The sequence below is a fragment of the Gossypium hirsutum genome, chromosome A06 (assembly GCF_007990345.1).
Source record: "Gossypium hirsutum isolate 1008001.06 chromosome A06, Gossypium_hirsutum_v2.1, whole genome shotgun sequence".
Classification (NCBI taxonomy): domain Eukaryota; kingdom Viridiplantae; phylum Streptophyta; class Magnoliopsida; order Malvales; family Malvaceae; genus Gossypium; species Gossypium hirsutum.
Window position 1 is genome coordinate 93285696 of NC_053429.1, and position 17856 is coordinate 93303551.

The 17856-nt window shown below is 34.8% G+C and overlaps 1 protein-coding gene across 1 annotated transcript; it reads left to right on the top strand.

Annotated features, from left to right (window-relative positions):
• The first annotated feature begins 2138 nt into the window (after positions 1–2138).
• Positions 2139–17294, top strand: LOC107963138 (uncharacterized). Its single transcript, XM_016899720.1, has 2 exons — positions 2139–2340; positions 16972–17294. Exons 1-2 carry the CDS (start codon positions 2139–2141, stop codon positions 17292–17294), a joined length of 525 nt encoding a protein of 174 aa, XP_016755209.1.
• Positions 17295–17856: the final 562 nt, after the last annotated feature.

Here is a 17856-nt window from a genome sequence, read left to right on the forward strand (position 1 = left end):
AGGAAATCAGACTTGGATCGGGGAAAACAAAAATAGTCGAATTGCGGATTTATAACATCTGTTGATATCCGAGGTAAGTTTTTAAGTAATTAAATATGGTTTATTTTGAACATATAATGATTTACTATGATGGTTCAAATTTTATAATGTATTAGTATGTTAACCGAATGAGAATTTTCAATGAATTAATGTTGTTGAGTTGTATTTGAATGATATCAAAATTTCTGAAAGTGTGTATGTGTTACATGGAATATTATATGATTCGATATATGAAATGTTGTGGAATGATTTTATGTTTGTGATATTAAGGCCTTGAGCCTAGCAAGCCTTGTGCTGGTGACTTTGATCGGGCTTTGTGCCTAGCAAGCTTAGTGCCGGTGATTAAATATCAGACTTTGAGTCTATCAGGCCTTGTGCTGGTGTGAAATTCAGGTTTATACCTAGCAGGTTTTATACTGGTGATTTGCTTACAAGTCTATGATTATAAGAGTTCAAGTTACTGTGAATATTGAACAAGTGTAATTGAGCTAAATGACATGGTATATGTTCGGTCACATAGGTAAGTATATGTAAGCTTATATTGAACTTGATTATTCGATTATATATGAATCATATAGAACTTATATATTTGGTTTTCTATGAAGTTATTTTGAATGTGCATATTCAGCCATTGTGATGCGCTATTGAAGTTGAATTATAGGTGACATGTGATGTTTTCTTTAACTTCTATATTCGGCCATACATGTAAGTATCTATGTGATAATATATTTGATGTTGTATAATCGGTTATATAGGAAATAATTATGTGGTGATATGTATTTGATATTGAACATTCAGCCAAGTTATCTTATTGTGTAAAAGAATAATATTATTGATACAATTTATTTAGTTTAAATGTTTTGATTATTCATTGAGTTGTTTAATTTGCTGAAGTCTTACTAAGCTAAGTTAGCTTACTCTGTGTGTTTTTGTTACTTTGTTTTCTAGATTTTGGTTGTAAGTTACGAGCTCGGGGATCGTTATCGAAGTCATCCACACTATCGTCAACTTTCGGTACTTTTAAAAGTTTATTTTCAAACTTTTGGCATGTATAGGCTAATACGTATTTTGTTCGACTTTGAATATGTATAACTTTAGCCATATGAAAATGGCTTAATTTCCATGATAGATTCCTTCATACTCAAATGATGAACGATTGGTTTACTCAGTATATCCGGACTAATTCGACTGTACAACAACCTCCACCCCCAAAGAATCCATCTCCGATACCTGTGATACCTCCGATGATTGATCCGATGAAACTTAACAGGCATCCTGTAGATAAAATCAGAAAACATGGGGCCGAAAAGTTTAAGGCTAATGATGATGACGATGATGAACGGGTCGAGTTGTGACTTGATAATACTATTTGTGTGTTCGACGAGTTATCATGTACTCCAGATGAATGTTTAAAGTGTGCCATATCTTTATTACGAAACACTACATATCACTAGTGGAATACGCTACTATCAGTGGTCCCGAAAGAGATTGTGACTTGGGAATTCTTTCAAGCGGAGTTCTGTAAGAAATACATCAGCCAGAGATTTATCGACCAGAAATGCAAAGAATTTTTGGAATTGAAACAGGGTCGTATGACCGTAACCGAGTACGAGGGAAAATTTGTGAGACTTAGTCGATATGCTCGTGAATGTGTTTCAACCGAAGCTATCATGTGTAAAAGATTCAAAGACGGTTTAAATGAAGGCATTAAATTGATGGTTGGTATACTCAGAATTAAAGAGTTCGTGGTATTTATTGAGCAAGCATGCAAAGCCGAAGAGCTCGGGAAAGAGAAAAGAAAAGATTATTTTAAAGCTAGTGATTCCTGTAAAAGATCATCGAGTAAGAGATTTCACTCAGCATCGAAGAAGTTCAGAGATGATTCTAGTAGATTTAAAGCTACTCCAGTCTTTCCTAGGCGAGATCGAGACCGACCTCCTGTGAGTTCACGAGCTAATTCGATTGCTAGTGTTGGCAATGATCGACAGAACAGATCCAAGTGTAAGCATTATGGTAAATGTCATTCTGGAAGTTGTAGATTGCATGATCGGTCTTGTTTTAAATGTGGATCGATGGACCATTTCATTCGAGATCGTCCGATGGTAGCCGAGCAAAACACTGTTCAGAATGCGAGACCGAGTAACATGTCAGCACAAGGCAAACCACCCAAACATTCAGGTAATTTGAGTGGTAGTCAGAGAGAGACGAAAGATACAGCAGTTCGATCTGAGGCTCGTGCACCTGCCAGAGCACATGCTATACGAGCTCGCGAGGAGGCTTCTTCCCCAGATGTTATTACCGGTACATTCACTCTCTAATACTAGTGTAATTGCATTGATTGATCCTGGTTTTACTCATTCTTATGTGTGTGACACATCAGTATCCAGTAAGACTTTGCCTATTGAGTCTACTGAGTTTGTGATTTGAGTATCAAACCCCCTAGGCTGGTGTGTTCTGGTTGACAAAGTGTGTAAGAATTGTCCATTAATGATTCGAGATTCATGCTTTTCGGTCAATTTGATGTTGTTACCATTCGACGAGTTCAATATAATTTTGGGTATGGACTAGCTGACTTTGCATGATGCCATTGTTAATTGCAAAAGAAAGACCATTGATTTGAGATGTCAGAACAGCGAGATTATTTGGATTGAATCTAATGATCTGAGTGGTTTACCAGCAGTAATATCTTCGATGTTAGCTTGGAAGTATGTGAGAAAAGGTTGTGAAGCTTACTTTGTTTATGTGCTTGATAGTAAAGTAACTCAAAAGAAAATTGAATCTGTGCCAGTTGTGTGTGAATATCTGGATGTGTTTCTTAAGGAATTGTCGGGTTTACCACCTATCCGAGAAGTAGAGTTTGGTATTGAGTTAGTTTCGGGAACGAATCCGATTTTGATAGCTTCGTATCGTATGGCACCTACTGAATTAAATTAATTGAAAGCACAGTTGCAAGAGTTAACAGATAGAGGTTTTGAACGATCGAGTTTCTCTTCCTGGGGTGCACGAGTTCTATTTGTGAAAAAGAAAGACAGAACTATGAGAATGTGTATTGATTATCACTAGCTAAATAAATTGACTACAAAGAATAAATACCCGTTGCCACGGATTGATGACTTGTTCGATCAGTTATAAGGGGCTTTAGTGTTTTCGAAGATAGATTTGAGATCGGGTTATTATCAGTTGCGAGTCAGAGACTTCGATGTGCCAAAAAATACTTTTCGAACGAGGTACGAACATAATGAGTTTCTAGTTATGCCATTCGGACTTACTAATGCACCTACAGTTTTTATGGATTTGATGAATCGAATCTTCAGGCAATATTTAGATCAGTTTGTCGTTTTGTTTATTGATGATGTACTAATTTACTCTCGTAATGAAACCGAACATGCCGAGCATTTGAGACTTGTGTTGCAGACATTGTGAGATAAGCAGTTGTATGCGAAATTCAGTAAATGTGAGTTCTGGTTAAGTGAAGTCAGTTTTCTGGGTCACGTGGTATCAGCATCAGGTATTTGGGTTGATCCGAGTAAAATTTCAGAGATACTTATTGAAAACCTCCGAAGAATGTTTCTGAAGTTTGAAGCTTTCTCGGACTTGCTGGATATTATAGATGGTTCATGAAAGGTTTCTCTATGATTGCAGCTCCGATGACAACGCTACTATGGAAAGATGTTAAGTTTGAGTGGTTAGAGAAGTGCCAGAAAAACTTTGATCAGTTGAAAGTCCTTTTGACCGAAGCTCCAATGTTAGTTCAGTCAAAATCGGGTAAAGAATTTGTTATTTATAGTGATGCATCTTTGAATGGTTCGGGCTGTGTTCTGATGCAGGAAGGCAATGTTATAGCTGACAGTTGAAGACACATGAAAGGAATTATCCGATATACGACCTGAAACTGGCAGCCATTGTGTTTGCGTTGAAAATTTGGCGACACTATCTATTTGGTGAGAAATGTCATGTTTATTCTGATCATAAAAGCCTGAAATATTTGATGACTCAGAAAGATCTGAACTTGAGACAACATCGATGGTTAGAATTGCTAAAAGATTACAAGCTTGTGATTGACTATCACCCGGGAAAGGCTAATGTTGTTGCTGATGCTTTAAGCCGAAAATCACTGTTTGCTTTGTGAGCAATGAATACGCATATGGCCATGTCTAATGATGGTTAGATAGTAACAGAATTGAAAGTTAGACTGTTATTTGTTCAACAAATATGTGATGCTCAGAAAGTTGATAATGAATTGATTGCAAAATGAGCTCAGTGTGACACGGATGCTGATTCAGAGTTCAGAGTTGATGTTGATGATTGTTTGAGATTCAGAAACTGAATATGTGTTCTGAGGAATTCAGAGTTGATTCAAATGATTTTGAATGAAGCTCATTATCGTCGGTTATCTATTCATCAGGGTAGTACAAAGATGTATATTTATCTTAAACAACTTTATTGGTGGCATGGTATGAAACGAGACATTTCTAACTTTGTTGCGAGATGTTTAGTCTGTCAACAAGTAAAACCTGAACATCAGGTGCCTTCAGGGTTGCTTCAGCCTATCATGATACCTGAGTGGAAGTGGGATAGAGTCACGATGGATTTTGTATCTGGTTTACCGTTAACACCGAGCGAGAAAGATGCAATCTGGGTTATTGTTGATAGGTTGACTAAATCTGCTCACCTTGTTTCGGTTTGTACAGATTAGTCACTTGATAAATTGGCTGAATTGTATGTTTCTCAGATCGTGAGGTTACATGGTGTGCCTATATCTATTGTTTCAGATAGAGATCTGAGGTTTACATCACGGTTTTGGAAGAAACTGCAAGATGCATTAGGTACTAAACTACATTTTAGTATTGCTTTTCATCCTCAGACAGATGGTCAGTTTGAGTGAATTATTCAGATACTTGAGGATATGTTGAGATGTTGCATTCTCAAGTTCGAAGGTACGTGGGAATGATATCTGCCTCTGATTGAATTTGCATACAATAATAGTTTTCAATCGAGTATCAAAATGACACCTTACAAGGCTTTATACGGTCATAAATGTCGTACACCATTGTATTGGACTGAACTCAGTGAAAATAAGATACACGGGGTCGATTTGATCAAAAAAACCGAACAGAAAGTAAAACTAATTTGTGAAAGTTTGAAAGCAGCATCAGATCGTCAAAAGTCGTATGCTGATTTGAAACGTAAAGACATAGAGTTTCAGATTGGGGATAGAGTGTTTTTGAAAGTTTCACCATTGAAGAAAATACTCAGATTTGGTCGTAAAGGAAAATTGAGTCTGAGATTTATTAGGCCGTATGAGATTATCGAGCGGATAGGGTTGGTTGCGTATAGACTACTGTTACCACCTGAGCTAGAAAAGATTCACAATGTATTCCATGTCTCGATGCTTCGAAGATATCGATCCGATCCTTCACACGTGATTAGTTTGTCTGATATTGAGATTAAGCCCGATATGACGTATGAGGAAGAACTGATTCATATTCTGGCTCACGAGATTAAAGAGTTACGAAATAAGAAGATTCCTTTAGTTAAAGTACTATGGTGTAAACATGGGGTTGAGGAAGCAACGTGGGAGTCAGAAGATGCAATGAGAGAATGCTATCAGAACCTATTCACTGGTAAGATTTTCGGGGATGAAAATCCCTAAGGGGGGAGAGTTGTAACAGCCCAATTTAGACCCTAATCAGAACAGTGGCTTCAAAACCACGAATCTCAGTTAGAAGAATATTTAAAAATTATTTTCTGTGTTCATTATGTGTGAATTAATATCTGTGAAATTTTCGTGATTTAATTTTATTGTTTGAGTGTCCGATTAAATAAAAGGACTTAATCGCGTAAAATAAAAAGTTGGTGGTTAAATGTGAAAGTGCTTAATTGTTTTTGTCTTTATAAGTGGAGGCATTTATAATGCAATTAGACCAAAGTTATGAGTAGTGGAAGGTAATGGCTTTAGATTATAATGATTTTATATTAAAATTAAAAGGTTAAAAATTGTAAATGGAATAATATGTTCTAATATAATAAACATAAAAAGAAAATATGCATGTATTCATTTTTATTTGACCGAAACTAGTAAAAGAAAAGAAAAAAAGAAAGCACATGATATTCGACCATTGTTGATACAAATTCAAGGTTAGTTTGGTTTCGATTTTTTATAATTTTTACGTTTTTGAGATCGTTGCTTCGAGTACTATCTGACCCATGCTTAAATTTTTGATTTTGATGAATATTTTGAGTTATGCCATTGATGAGAGCTTGTGATTTTTGTTGTTTGATGATGAAATATTAAAAATATGTTTTAGATTAACATGTTTTGTATTGGAGTTTTTGATGATTTTGAGTTAATAGGATTAATTGCAAAAATAATAAATTTAAGGTCTCAAATGAAAAAAATAAAATATATGGACTTGTATGAGTATGTTGAAAATTTGGCCCAACTATGTTGTTGTGAGATTTGGTGTATTTTGTGTTTTGTGCAATTAGGACTAAATTGTAAAAGTATGAAATATCAGGGGTAAAATACTAATTTTCCCATTTATGTGTTGTTGGATTAAATTGAATGAAATTATACAGATCAAGAACAACAGAAATCAGACTTGGATCGAGAAAAAACAAAAATAGTCAAATAGCCGATCTATAACGTCCGTTGATATCCGAGGTAAGTTTTTAAGGAATTAAATATTGTTTATTCTAAACATGTAATGATTTACTATGATGGTTCAAATTTTATAATGTATTAGTATGTTAGCCGAATGAGAATTTTCAATGAATTAATGTGATTGAGTTGTATTTGAATGATATCAAAATTTCCGAAAGTGTGTATGTGTTACATGAAATATTATATGATTCGATATATGATATGTTGTGGAATGATTTTATGTTTGTGATATTCAGGCCTTGAGCCTAGCAAGCCTTGTGCTGGTGACTTTGATCGGGCTTTGTGCCTAGCAGGCTTAGTGCCGGTGAATAAATATCAGACTTTGAGTCTAGTAGGCCATGTGCCGATGTGAAATTCAGGTTTATACCTAACAGGTTTTATACCGGTGATTTGCTTTCAAGTCCATGATTATAAGAGTTCAAGTTATGTGGATATTGAGCAAGTGTAATTGAGATAAATGACATTGTATATGTTTGGCCACATAGGTAAGTATATGTAAGCTTATATTGAACTTGATTATTCGATGACATGTGAATTATATTGAACTTATATATTCAGTTTTATGTGAAGTTATTTTGAATGGGCATATTCGGCCATTGTGATGTTCTATTGAAGTTGAATTATAGGTTACAGTGATGTTTTATTTAACTTCTATATTCGGCCATACATTTAAGTATCTATGTGATAATCTATTTGATGTTGTATAATCGATTATATAGGAAATAATTATGTGGTGATATGTATTTGATATTGAACATTCAGCCAAGTTTTCTTATTGTGTAAAAGTATAATATTATTGATACAATTTGTTTAGTTTAAATGTTTTGATTATTCATTGAGTTGTTTAATTTGCTTAAGGCTTACTAAGCTAAGTTAGCTTACTCTGTATGTTTTTGTTACTTTGTTTTATAGATTTTGGTTGTAAGTTACAAGCTCGGGGATCATTATCGATGTTATCGACACTATCATCAACTTTCGGTACTTTTAAAAGTTTCTTTTCAAACTTTTGGCATGTATAGGCTAATACGTATTTTGTTCGACTTTGAATATGTATAACTTTAGCCGTGCGAAAATGGGTTAATTTTCATGATAGATTCCTTCATACTTGGATATGGTTTGAGCTTACTTTTAGTTGATGTGTTATAAATTATAAGTGAATGAAATATGTGATATATGTGGTATGTTTGATAATGGTTCGCTGATGCTAGTATATTTGAAAGTGGATTGATGTAATGATTATCATATATATATAAATTTTATGATATAATTATTTGTTTCGATTTAGGTTCTTGGTTTGGGTAAAATATATTTGGATAATGAGTTTAAAAAATGTAACTTATAAGATGTTTATACATGTTTTCATGTACGAATGTATATTTGTTTGTAATGAATTAAAATTTAAAGGAAAATGATGATAGGTGGAATTGGCTGTGGTTGGTCACTCGGTTTTGATATGTATAAATAGAAATAAATATGGTTTAATGATTTAATTTTGATGGATGTTTATTCATTTATAAATATGAGCTCAGGTGTTAGCCTATTTTATGTATATTAGAAATGCATGATATGAGGCAAGCCTATATTCGAATATGCAAAGATTAGTTTAGTTCGGTTTGCATGGAAAAATGTATTAGTACTATAATTAGTTATAAGTTTATTAATGATACATAAAGTATGTTTAATATTTAATTTTCCATGTGCTTAATATATTTATGAGTATGACTTGTATGAATATGTGAATGTTTGGAATTTTTGTTTTTGTTCAGTAATGACTCGTAACCCTAGTTCGGCGACGGATACGGGTTAAGGGTGTTACATTTGCGCATAGCAGGACTCAAACTCAAGACCTTCATTAACAATGCCACACCACTTATCCTTTAGAACAGTAGGCCCCTTTCTATCATAAAATGCTCACATTTATTTAATAACATGCTGATTAGAGACAGGGCTTATTCATATAAAAAATAAAACTTTTGCACAAGCCAGGGCTTGAACCCAAGACTTCTCAAACACTCCCAGAACACTGAACCACTGAGGTAAACACTCATCTGTGTGTCACAACCATACAAAAGTAATTACTAAAGATTTTTGGCATTACATGATGTGTCTCCGGCCAAGTTCCAACCTTCACAAGCTTCCAAGTACTATAAAACAGAGGAAATAAAAAAATAAGCATATTATGCTTAGTAAGTTTGTATAACGAAAAATCAACTTACCAATCATTTATATTTAAGATAAGCAAACAAAATTTATCCAAAGAAATTTGGCAATTTGCCGAAACACATATAATCTCAAGAAAATTGTTAGTCAGGAATTACATATAAACATCAAGAATTAAGGATGAGCTCATCATGTAATAACATTCATAAACATGTGCTTTTCATATCATATTTCTATTTAAAATATGCAGTTCCATGACAAATCATCTTAAGCTCAGTTTAACCATGTCAGAACTTTGCCTGTTAAATTAATTTGGACATGGATACACATGTAGTACACTCGAAGTGTACAAAATTGTAATCCGTCAACTCATACTCAGGGGTACCCATTAGGGCACATAATCAGGAAGCACTCTCTCAAGCCATATAACAGGATGCTCATGTGAACCATGTAACAGAAAGCTTATTCGAGCTATAATAAGAAACTTATAAGAGTTTAAAACAGGAAGGTCATTGAGCCTAATAGGTAACTCTAAAGAGTTATTATTAGGGAGCTCCGGATAGCCATAAACAAGAAGTTCAAGCAAGGTATATCAGGAAGCTCACAAAGAGCCTATATCATGACACTCATAAGGAGCTGTTGTATGTCTGCATTATATGCAGGATCCATACCAATCATATAACAAGACGCTCACAAAGAGCTACGATATGACTGCAACACATGCAGGGTCAATACCGATCGGGATGCTTGCAAGAACCATGTAACGGGAAGCTTGAGAGGACTTATAACAGGATGCTCGTAAGAGCTATGGTGTGTCCGCAACATATGCAGAACCACAACCAATATGGGAAATATTGTATCCATCGAATTTCATTTATTCAAATGGGACTTAACGTTTATTAGGTATTATCGAATATGTGACTGATTTTCATACATAATAAATTCATACAATTCACACATATACAACTTTCAATTCAAACATATTAATATACATGATTTAGTTACACGAACTTACCTCAATAATTGTTCATGTTCATAGGCTACTAATATGATACTTTTTGTTTTCCTCAATCCAATTCTGAACTAGGTCTATCTGGATCTCTATGAGTAAATGTAACTCATTTTAATAAAATTCACATTCAATTTCATCCAATTCATATCCTTGGAAAAATTACCATTTTGCCCTTATACTTTTAATAAATGACGATTTTGTCCCTAAGCTCGGATAATGAAATTCATGCAATTTAATCATTATTCCAAGTCTAACTAGATTTTTCATATAACATTTACAGCCCATGTAATTCAAAAAATTAAAAAATTTTCCATGAATTTTATATCTTTACAATTTAGTCCCTAAATCACAATTTCATCAAAATTCACTTTACAAAAGTTGTTTATCTATCAACAACCTTTAATTTTTTTACCATAAATTTCAAAATTTCAACATACTCATCCATGGAAAACTTTTAATACTTTGATAACATTACAAATTAATCTCTAAAATAGGTAGATTAGGTTACTACGATCTCGGAAATATAAAAATGACTAAAAATGGGACAATAATGCTTACCCAATTAAGCCAATTTATCTTGCTTGAACGCTTTTCTCTTAGCTAGTGTTTCCATGTATTTTTAATTTAGGGATGAAGATGAAATAGATGACATTAGTTTATTATCATTTTTAATTATTTCAATTTCCAATTTAGTCCTTTTCTTTTTCTAATTTTCCATGGATGATTCATCATAAATATCTACTAACTCCATTTAATGGTCTAATTACCATATAAGGACCTCAAGTTTGAATTCCATAGTTATTTACTACCTATAGCTACTAGAATTTTATACAATTTTGTCCTTTCTATAATTAAACAAGAAATCAGTAAAGTTTTCTTAATGAAATTTTCATACGTCATTCCTATCATAATGTAGACCATGCAATAATATTAAAATAAATTTCTTTCTGACTCAGATTTGTGGTCCTAAAACCACTATTCTGATTTCACTGAAATCGGGCTATTACAATGTTAACTATGCCAACCCAATCTCCAATGACCCAAGCTCCAGTAAAGCCACCACGAGAGAGACCTGTGTTTGATCCAATTCCCTTCTCTTATGTGGAACTTTTTCTGATTCTAATAGAGGAACACCTTTTTGTACTCGCACACAAGGAACCAATGTAGCCACCATTTCCAAAGTGGTATGATGCTAATGGTTGGAGTGAGTATCACTCTGGCAATCTAGGCTATACTATCGAGAATTGCTTAGCATTAAAATATAAGGTGGAAGATCTTATAAGGGCGGGAAAGATAAATTTTCAGCAAGAGAATACACCAGATGTTAACATGAATCCATTACCAACCCATAATCGAACAATGAATGCTATAACTGAAGAAAAGAGCCTTTAAAGGAGAAAAGTGGAAGAAATCACAACCTCACTCGAATGACTCTTCGACATTTTGAAAAAGTCAAATCTAATTCACACTGAGCCACTCAGATTTGTAATGGGAATTGATATGGATCAAATCTACAAATTCCACCAAGGAGCTCAAGGACACTCTATCCAAGTTTGCCCAATGTTTAGGGAGCATATATAGTGTCCCTTAGATTCTTTCCAGCTAGAGATACAGGAGGGTCTTAAGGCCAATGAGATAAACACGTTAGATGTGAAACCTGTCAGCATCGTATATGGAAAGAAAACCCTATTAGAAAATAGTATACCTCAAATGTTGTACAGGATGATGTGTTAGTCATCAGGGTTCCCGGCCCTTTTAAGTATGGAGATGACCAATGAGTTCCTTAGAGATATGACTATGAGATGGTTGGATTTAATGCCTCCAACATCTTAGAACTTAGTGGCATAACTAGAAGCAGGCATTGTTAAAAGCTAAAAAAAGTGGGGAAAGAACCCCGTGGTAAAGAAGTTATTTCAGAAAATCAACCAAAAATTACCAATAAAGAAGCTGATAAGGAAATGAGGGAGGACCAAAATGGAGAAGTCGAGAATGAAGAAGTTAACAAATTTTTGCGTCTGATAAAGGACACAAAGTATAGCGTGGTCAAGTAGTTGAACAAAGCACCAACAAGAATTTATTTGCTGTCACTACTATTAAACTCGGAGCCACATAGGGAGGCTCTTGTACGAGTTCTAAAACAAGCTTACGTCACTCACAACATGTCAGTAGATAATGCTAGTCACTTATTAGGGAGCATCTTGGCCATGAGTTACATATCTTTCAATGATGATGAAATACCCTCGGATTGAAGAGGAAGTACCAAGGTACTACACATATCAATAAAGTGTAAAGCTTATTCTGTGGCTAGAATCCTGATTGATAATGGGTCATCGATCAATGTCCTGCCTTTGTCAACATTGTCTACAATGTCCATGGACACCTTGTACATAGTATCGAGCCCTTTAGTGGTGTGAGCTTTCAATGGAACCAAAAGAAGTGTGATTGGCAAAATAAAGATTCCCTTATTGGTAGGAGCCGTTAATTTCCTTATTCGCTTTTAGGTGATGGAAATAATGTCTTCTTATAGTATGCTCTTGGGACGCCCCTTGATTCATTCGGCTAGGGTGGGACCATAGTCCTTGCACCAAAGATTGAAATTTGTAGTCAATAAGAATTTGTGCATCGTACGAGGTAAAGAGGACTTGTTGGTAGCTAGTGTGCTAAATTCTCCTTTCATAGAAGTGGATGATGATGCAATAGAGAGTTCTTTCTAGACCTTTGAGGTGGCCACTACATCTTACATGGCTGAGGGAATGCAAGCCCCTAAGCCTCATGTGCCACGAACAATGAACATGTTATTTGCCCAAACAATAGGGAAGGGTTCGAAAATACACTTAGGTTTGGGAAAAAACCTAAAAAGTATCTCTCAAAACCTATTTTTCTTCCCACACAGAAGGATACAAGAAGGTTGGAATATAAGCCTACGAGGGAGGATGTCGAGAGGATGTGTAAAGAGCGAACAGCAAAGAGATTGACTTGCATAGTTGGAAAGAAGGTGGTGGAACCTCCTTTGATTTTTCCTCCACTATCTGAGACCTTTTACTTAGTGGAATTTGCGCACCTAGAAAGGACTCTGGTCAAGTTGATGATTAATAGAGATGTAGCAGAAATAAAGATATTAGCGAGAGGGTGCAAACGTAACACCCCTTACCCGTATTCAATGTTGGAACAGGGTACGAGGCATTACCATACTTAAACATAAGCAAACAAACAAATTCGAGACGTAATTTCCATCCAAATATAAAAATTTTATTTTACATTCATATTATCCCTAAAATAAGCCTATGAGGCCCAAAACATACATTGGGAGTGGTTGGGGACTAAACCGAGAACTTTAGAAAATTTTATAACACATAGAAAATTTTTCACTAAATAGGGGTCACAGGCTCGTGTGGCTAGGTACATGCCCGTGTCTCTAACCCGTGTAACTCTCTGTTTGTCATCCATGAATAAATTGAAGCCACAAGGCCAGGGCACACGCCCGTGCTCAATACTGAGCATTCTGTTTTGCAATAATTAAGGTTGAGGGGACACACAGTTGGAACATACGCCCATGGGCAAGCCGAGTGTCACACACGGCCTAGACACACGCCCGTGTGTCTACTCGTGTGGACAAAAATAAGGCTATTTTCCAATCCATATTGTCACCCTTCTATGCACAAACCTACACAACAAAACATAGTACCATTCCAAGTATATACATTCAACCAAATCAGCCACAACCAAGGCATCAATGATTCATTCACATGCTATCATTTATCATACACAAACATCACATATATCTCAACTCAAATCATGCAATTTCCCACATCCATGAAAGACATCATCATATGCATATATACTTAAATCAATATTAGTCAATCTCAATGGCCATTTACAAAATGAATTATCAACTAACATAAGACAACACATTTGGCCAAATCAATTATGACACATGACAAAATGGCCATGTCCCTATACATGCCATAACTCAAAACATTGAAAGCATTGATACCCAAAATATTAGATTGATAGTGTGACTGGATCTCCAACAATCTCCAATCCCCGAGCTGGCTTAGTGACACTATAAGACAAGGGAAAAGAAAAGGGAGTAAGATATAAAGCTTAGCAAGTTCCCATGCAAATAATAAGCATTATAAACTCACATTTAACATATAATTAACATAAATGTCATTATAAATCTCATAGTCAAACTTACTCAATCACAACCTTACCGAGAGATTCATCACATTTTGAGCTCATTAAGCATGAGTTTTATGTACATACCTGTACCAATTTACAACATACCATATTTTTTCACAACTTTGACATTCTCGTTGCATTTCCCGTTGAGCCACTTGGAATACTAAAGGATACTCGGGAATCTCGCATACATAGTACCATACCAATGCCATATACCAGATATGGTCTAATATGCGATCCCATATCGATGCCAAAAGCCTAGCTATGGTCTTACATAATGTCTCATATCAATTTCGTATCCCAGATATGGTCTTACACGTAATCTCAATAGCCCTAATGTCATGACATTTGTATCCTAACTATTACTAAGGTTCAATCGAGATTTCTCGCTTATCAAACTTTGTCAATTACATTCAAGAGAAAATCACAATTCATACTATATTAAACCAATTAGAGCATAAATAACAATGCATTATTTACATACGAACTTACATCAGTACAAAATTACATTTTTACCCCTAAACTTTGACATATTTACATTTTGGTCCCTAGGCTCGTAAATTGAATTCTATACAATTTCTTCAAAACCCAAGCCTAGCCGAACCTCTTTCATGCTTATAAAAGCCCACATTTCATTTAATCACACTTTTACACACATTTTTGTAACTTTTACAAATAGGTCCTTTTTAGGTGTTTCATCAAAATCACCTAGTAAAAGTTGTTTATCATACTCCAAACATACCTTTCCTACCATTAGACATCAAAATACACAAATATCTAACATGGGTCAAAGCCTAGACCTTAATCATTTCTCAAATTAATGGTAGAAATAGATAGATCGAGTGATAACGACTTTAAAAATGTAAAAAACATTAAAAACGGGGTAATAATAGACTTACAATTGAGCTTGAAAGTGGGCAAACCCTAGCTATGGCTTCCCTTCTAAATTTCAGCACAAGCATGAAAGAGATGGACTAAATTTTGCCTTGATTTTTGGTTTTTAATTCATTTAATTACGAAACGACCAAAATGCCCTTTTCTCGAAACACTAATATTCTCTTACCTCATGTCTATTTTTGTCCAAATTAAAGTAAAATGATCTAATTACCATCTAAGGACCTTCAATTTAAAATTTCATAGCAATTAGAAACCTCTAACATGTAGAACTCAACTTTTGCATTTTTTACAATTTAGTCCTTTTTGCTAAATTGAGTGCTCAAACATTAAAATTTTCGAACGGGATTTTTATGAAACCATTACATAAAATTTTAGACCATAAAAATATAATAAAAATAAGTTTTTCTACATCAGATTCATGGTCCCGAAACTACTATTCCAAGTAGCCCCAAAATCAGGCTGTTACAACTGATGTCAACGAACTAGGTTCGCTACTACCCTTTCGCCTTAGACAATTGGTAGCTCATACTATCACCTACTATCCTTGAGTCCTCCGAGATGTAATCATTTTTAAGATTTTTTTATATCAAAGTTTAATATCGTTCAATTAATTTAATTTCCTTCAAAAATCCATGTAAAATTGTTTTCTCTTTAATGAAATCAGATTTGGATCATGCCTCTAGTCACTTTTATTCATTCAATAATTTTCATTCATATACCAATACATAATAAAAATTATTTCAAGGATATACCTCATGAATTGATAAATGATCCAAATGACATCTTTGAATCAAATTCTCATAATGATCATGAGACAAAAGAGGAAGAAGTTCTACCAGATTAGTTTTTGAGGCTACTTGAACAAGAAAAGAAGCCTATAGAACCCCACTTAGAGGGAACATATTTAATCAATCTGGTTGATGATGAGATAAGAAAGAAAATTAGGATTGGAACCACTCTCTTGCTAGAGCAAAGTCAATTGCTGAAGGATCAACTCATTGAGTTCTTAGATGTGTTTGCATGGTCATACCAAGATATGCCAGGTTTGGACATTAATATCATGGAATATAGGCTACCTTAGAAATCAAATTGTAAGCCCCAAATGCCAAAAGTTGAGAAGGATGAAACCTTAGATGCTGTTGATGATTAAGGAAGAGGTCAAGAAACAATTCAATACGGGATTTCATGGAAGAAGCTAAATACCTAGAGTGAGTGGCAAATCTTGTACCAGTGCCTAAAAAGGATGGGAAAGTTAGAATGTGCATCGATTATAGAGATTTGAACCGAGCCAGCCCTAACGATAATTTTTTGTTACCTTATAAAAACACACTAGTGGATAACACTTCTAAACATTGTGTTTTCTCTTTCATGGATAGATTCTCAAGGTATAACCAAATCAAAATGGAGAGGAAGGATATGGAAAAGACCACTTTCATCACGACCTGGTGAAATTTTTATTACAGGGTCATGCAATTTGGTCTAAAAAATGCTAGGGCCACGTATCAATGAGCAATGGTGACACTATTTCATGACATGATGCATGAAGAGATTGAAGTTTATATCGGCGATATGATAGCAAAGTCCGCTAGGGAGGGAAGTCATCCTCCATAAACTATTTGAAAGATTGAGGAAATACAAATTGAGATTGAATCCAAAAAAATGTACTTTCTGAGTAAAGTCGGGGAACCTATTAGGTTTCATAGTGAATAAACAGGGAATTGAAATATATCCAAATAAGGTTCAAGCAATTCAAGATTTGACACCCCCTAAAACCAAAAGGTGGTATGAGGTTTTTTGGGACAGTTAAATTACGTGTTTCGTTTCATCTCACAGTTGACAGATAAATGTAATCCCATCTTCAAACTTTTACATAAGGATAACAATGGTGAATGCCCTAAAGATTTTCAAAAAGTGTTCGAGAAAGTAAAAGAGTATTTGGCTAAGCCACAAATTTTGATTCCTTCGGTGCTTGGAAGACCTTTGTTTTTATATTTGGTAATGTTGGACAATTCTATAGGTTGTGTTTTGGGGCAACAAGATGGCTCAAAAAAGAAAGAGCATGTAACCTATCATCTGAGTAAGAAGTTCGTGGAATATGAATCCAAGTATTCCCTTATGGAAAAGATGTGTTGTGCTTTAGCATGGACTGCATGTCGACTAAGGCAATACATGTTGTATCACAACATCTTTCTTACCAGAAAGTTGGACCCTTTGAAGTACATTTTTGAGAAACCATCATTGTCAGGAAGAGTTGCTCGTTGGAAAGTGGTATTGTTCGAGTATGACATTATCTATGTGTCTCAAAAAGCTATAAAGGAAGCACAGTCGCGAAATTTCTAGTGGATCGCGTGAAAGAGGAATACGAGCCCATGAGTTTTAATTTCCCAGATGAAGAGATCATGTCAATTTTGAAGCGTGAAGAAGAAATTTGGAGAGTGTATTTTGATGAAACATCCAACATGATGAGGCATGGGATTGGGGTAGTACTAATCTGCCCAAGTGGCTAGTACTTTCTTGCTATAGCTAAACTGATGTTCACCTATACTAACAATGTAGCTGAATACGAGGCATGAATTTTGGCACTTCAAATCGCCATTGAGAAAAAGATCAGAGTTTTAAAATTTTTTGGTGACTCAGCATTAATCGTTTACCAATTAAGAGGAGAATGGAAAACAAGAGATTCCAAACTGATTCACTATCAAACATATGTGCATAGACTGATCAAAGAGTTTGATGATATACAATTTTGTGATTTGGTAAAAGAAGAAAACTAGTTAGCAGATACTTAGCTACTTTAGCAGCCATGTTCAAAGTAGGATCTGAAATAGAAGTGCAACCTATACAACTAAGGGTCAAGGACTTGTCGGCCAACTGCGTGGGAGTAGAATCAGGAACGAATGAG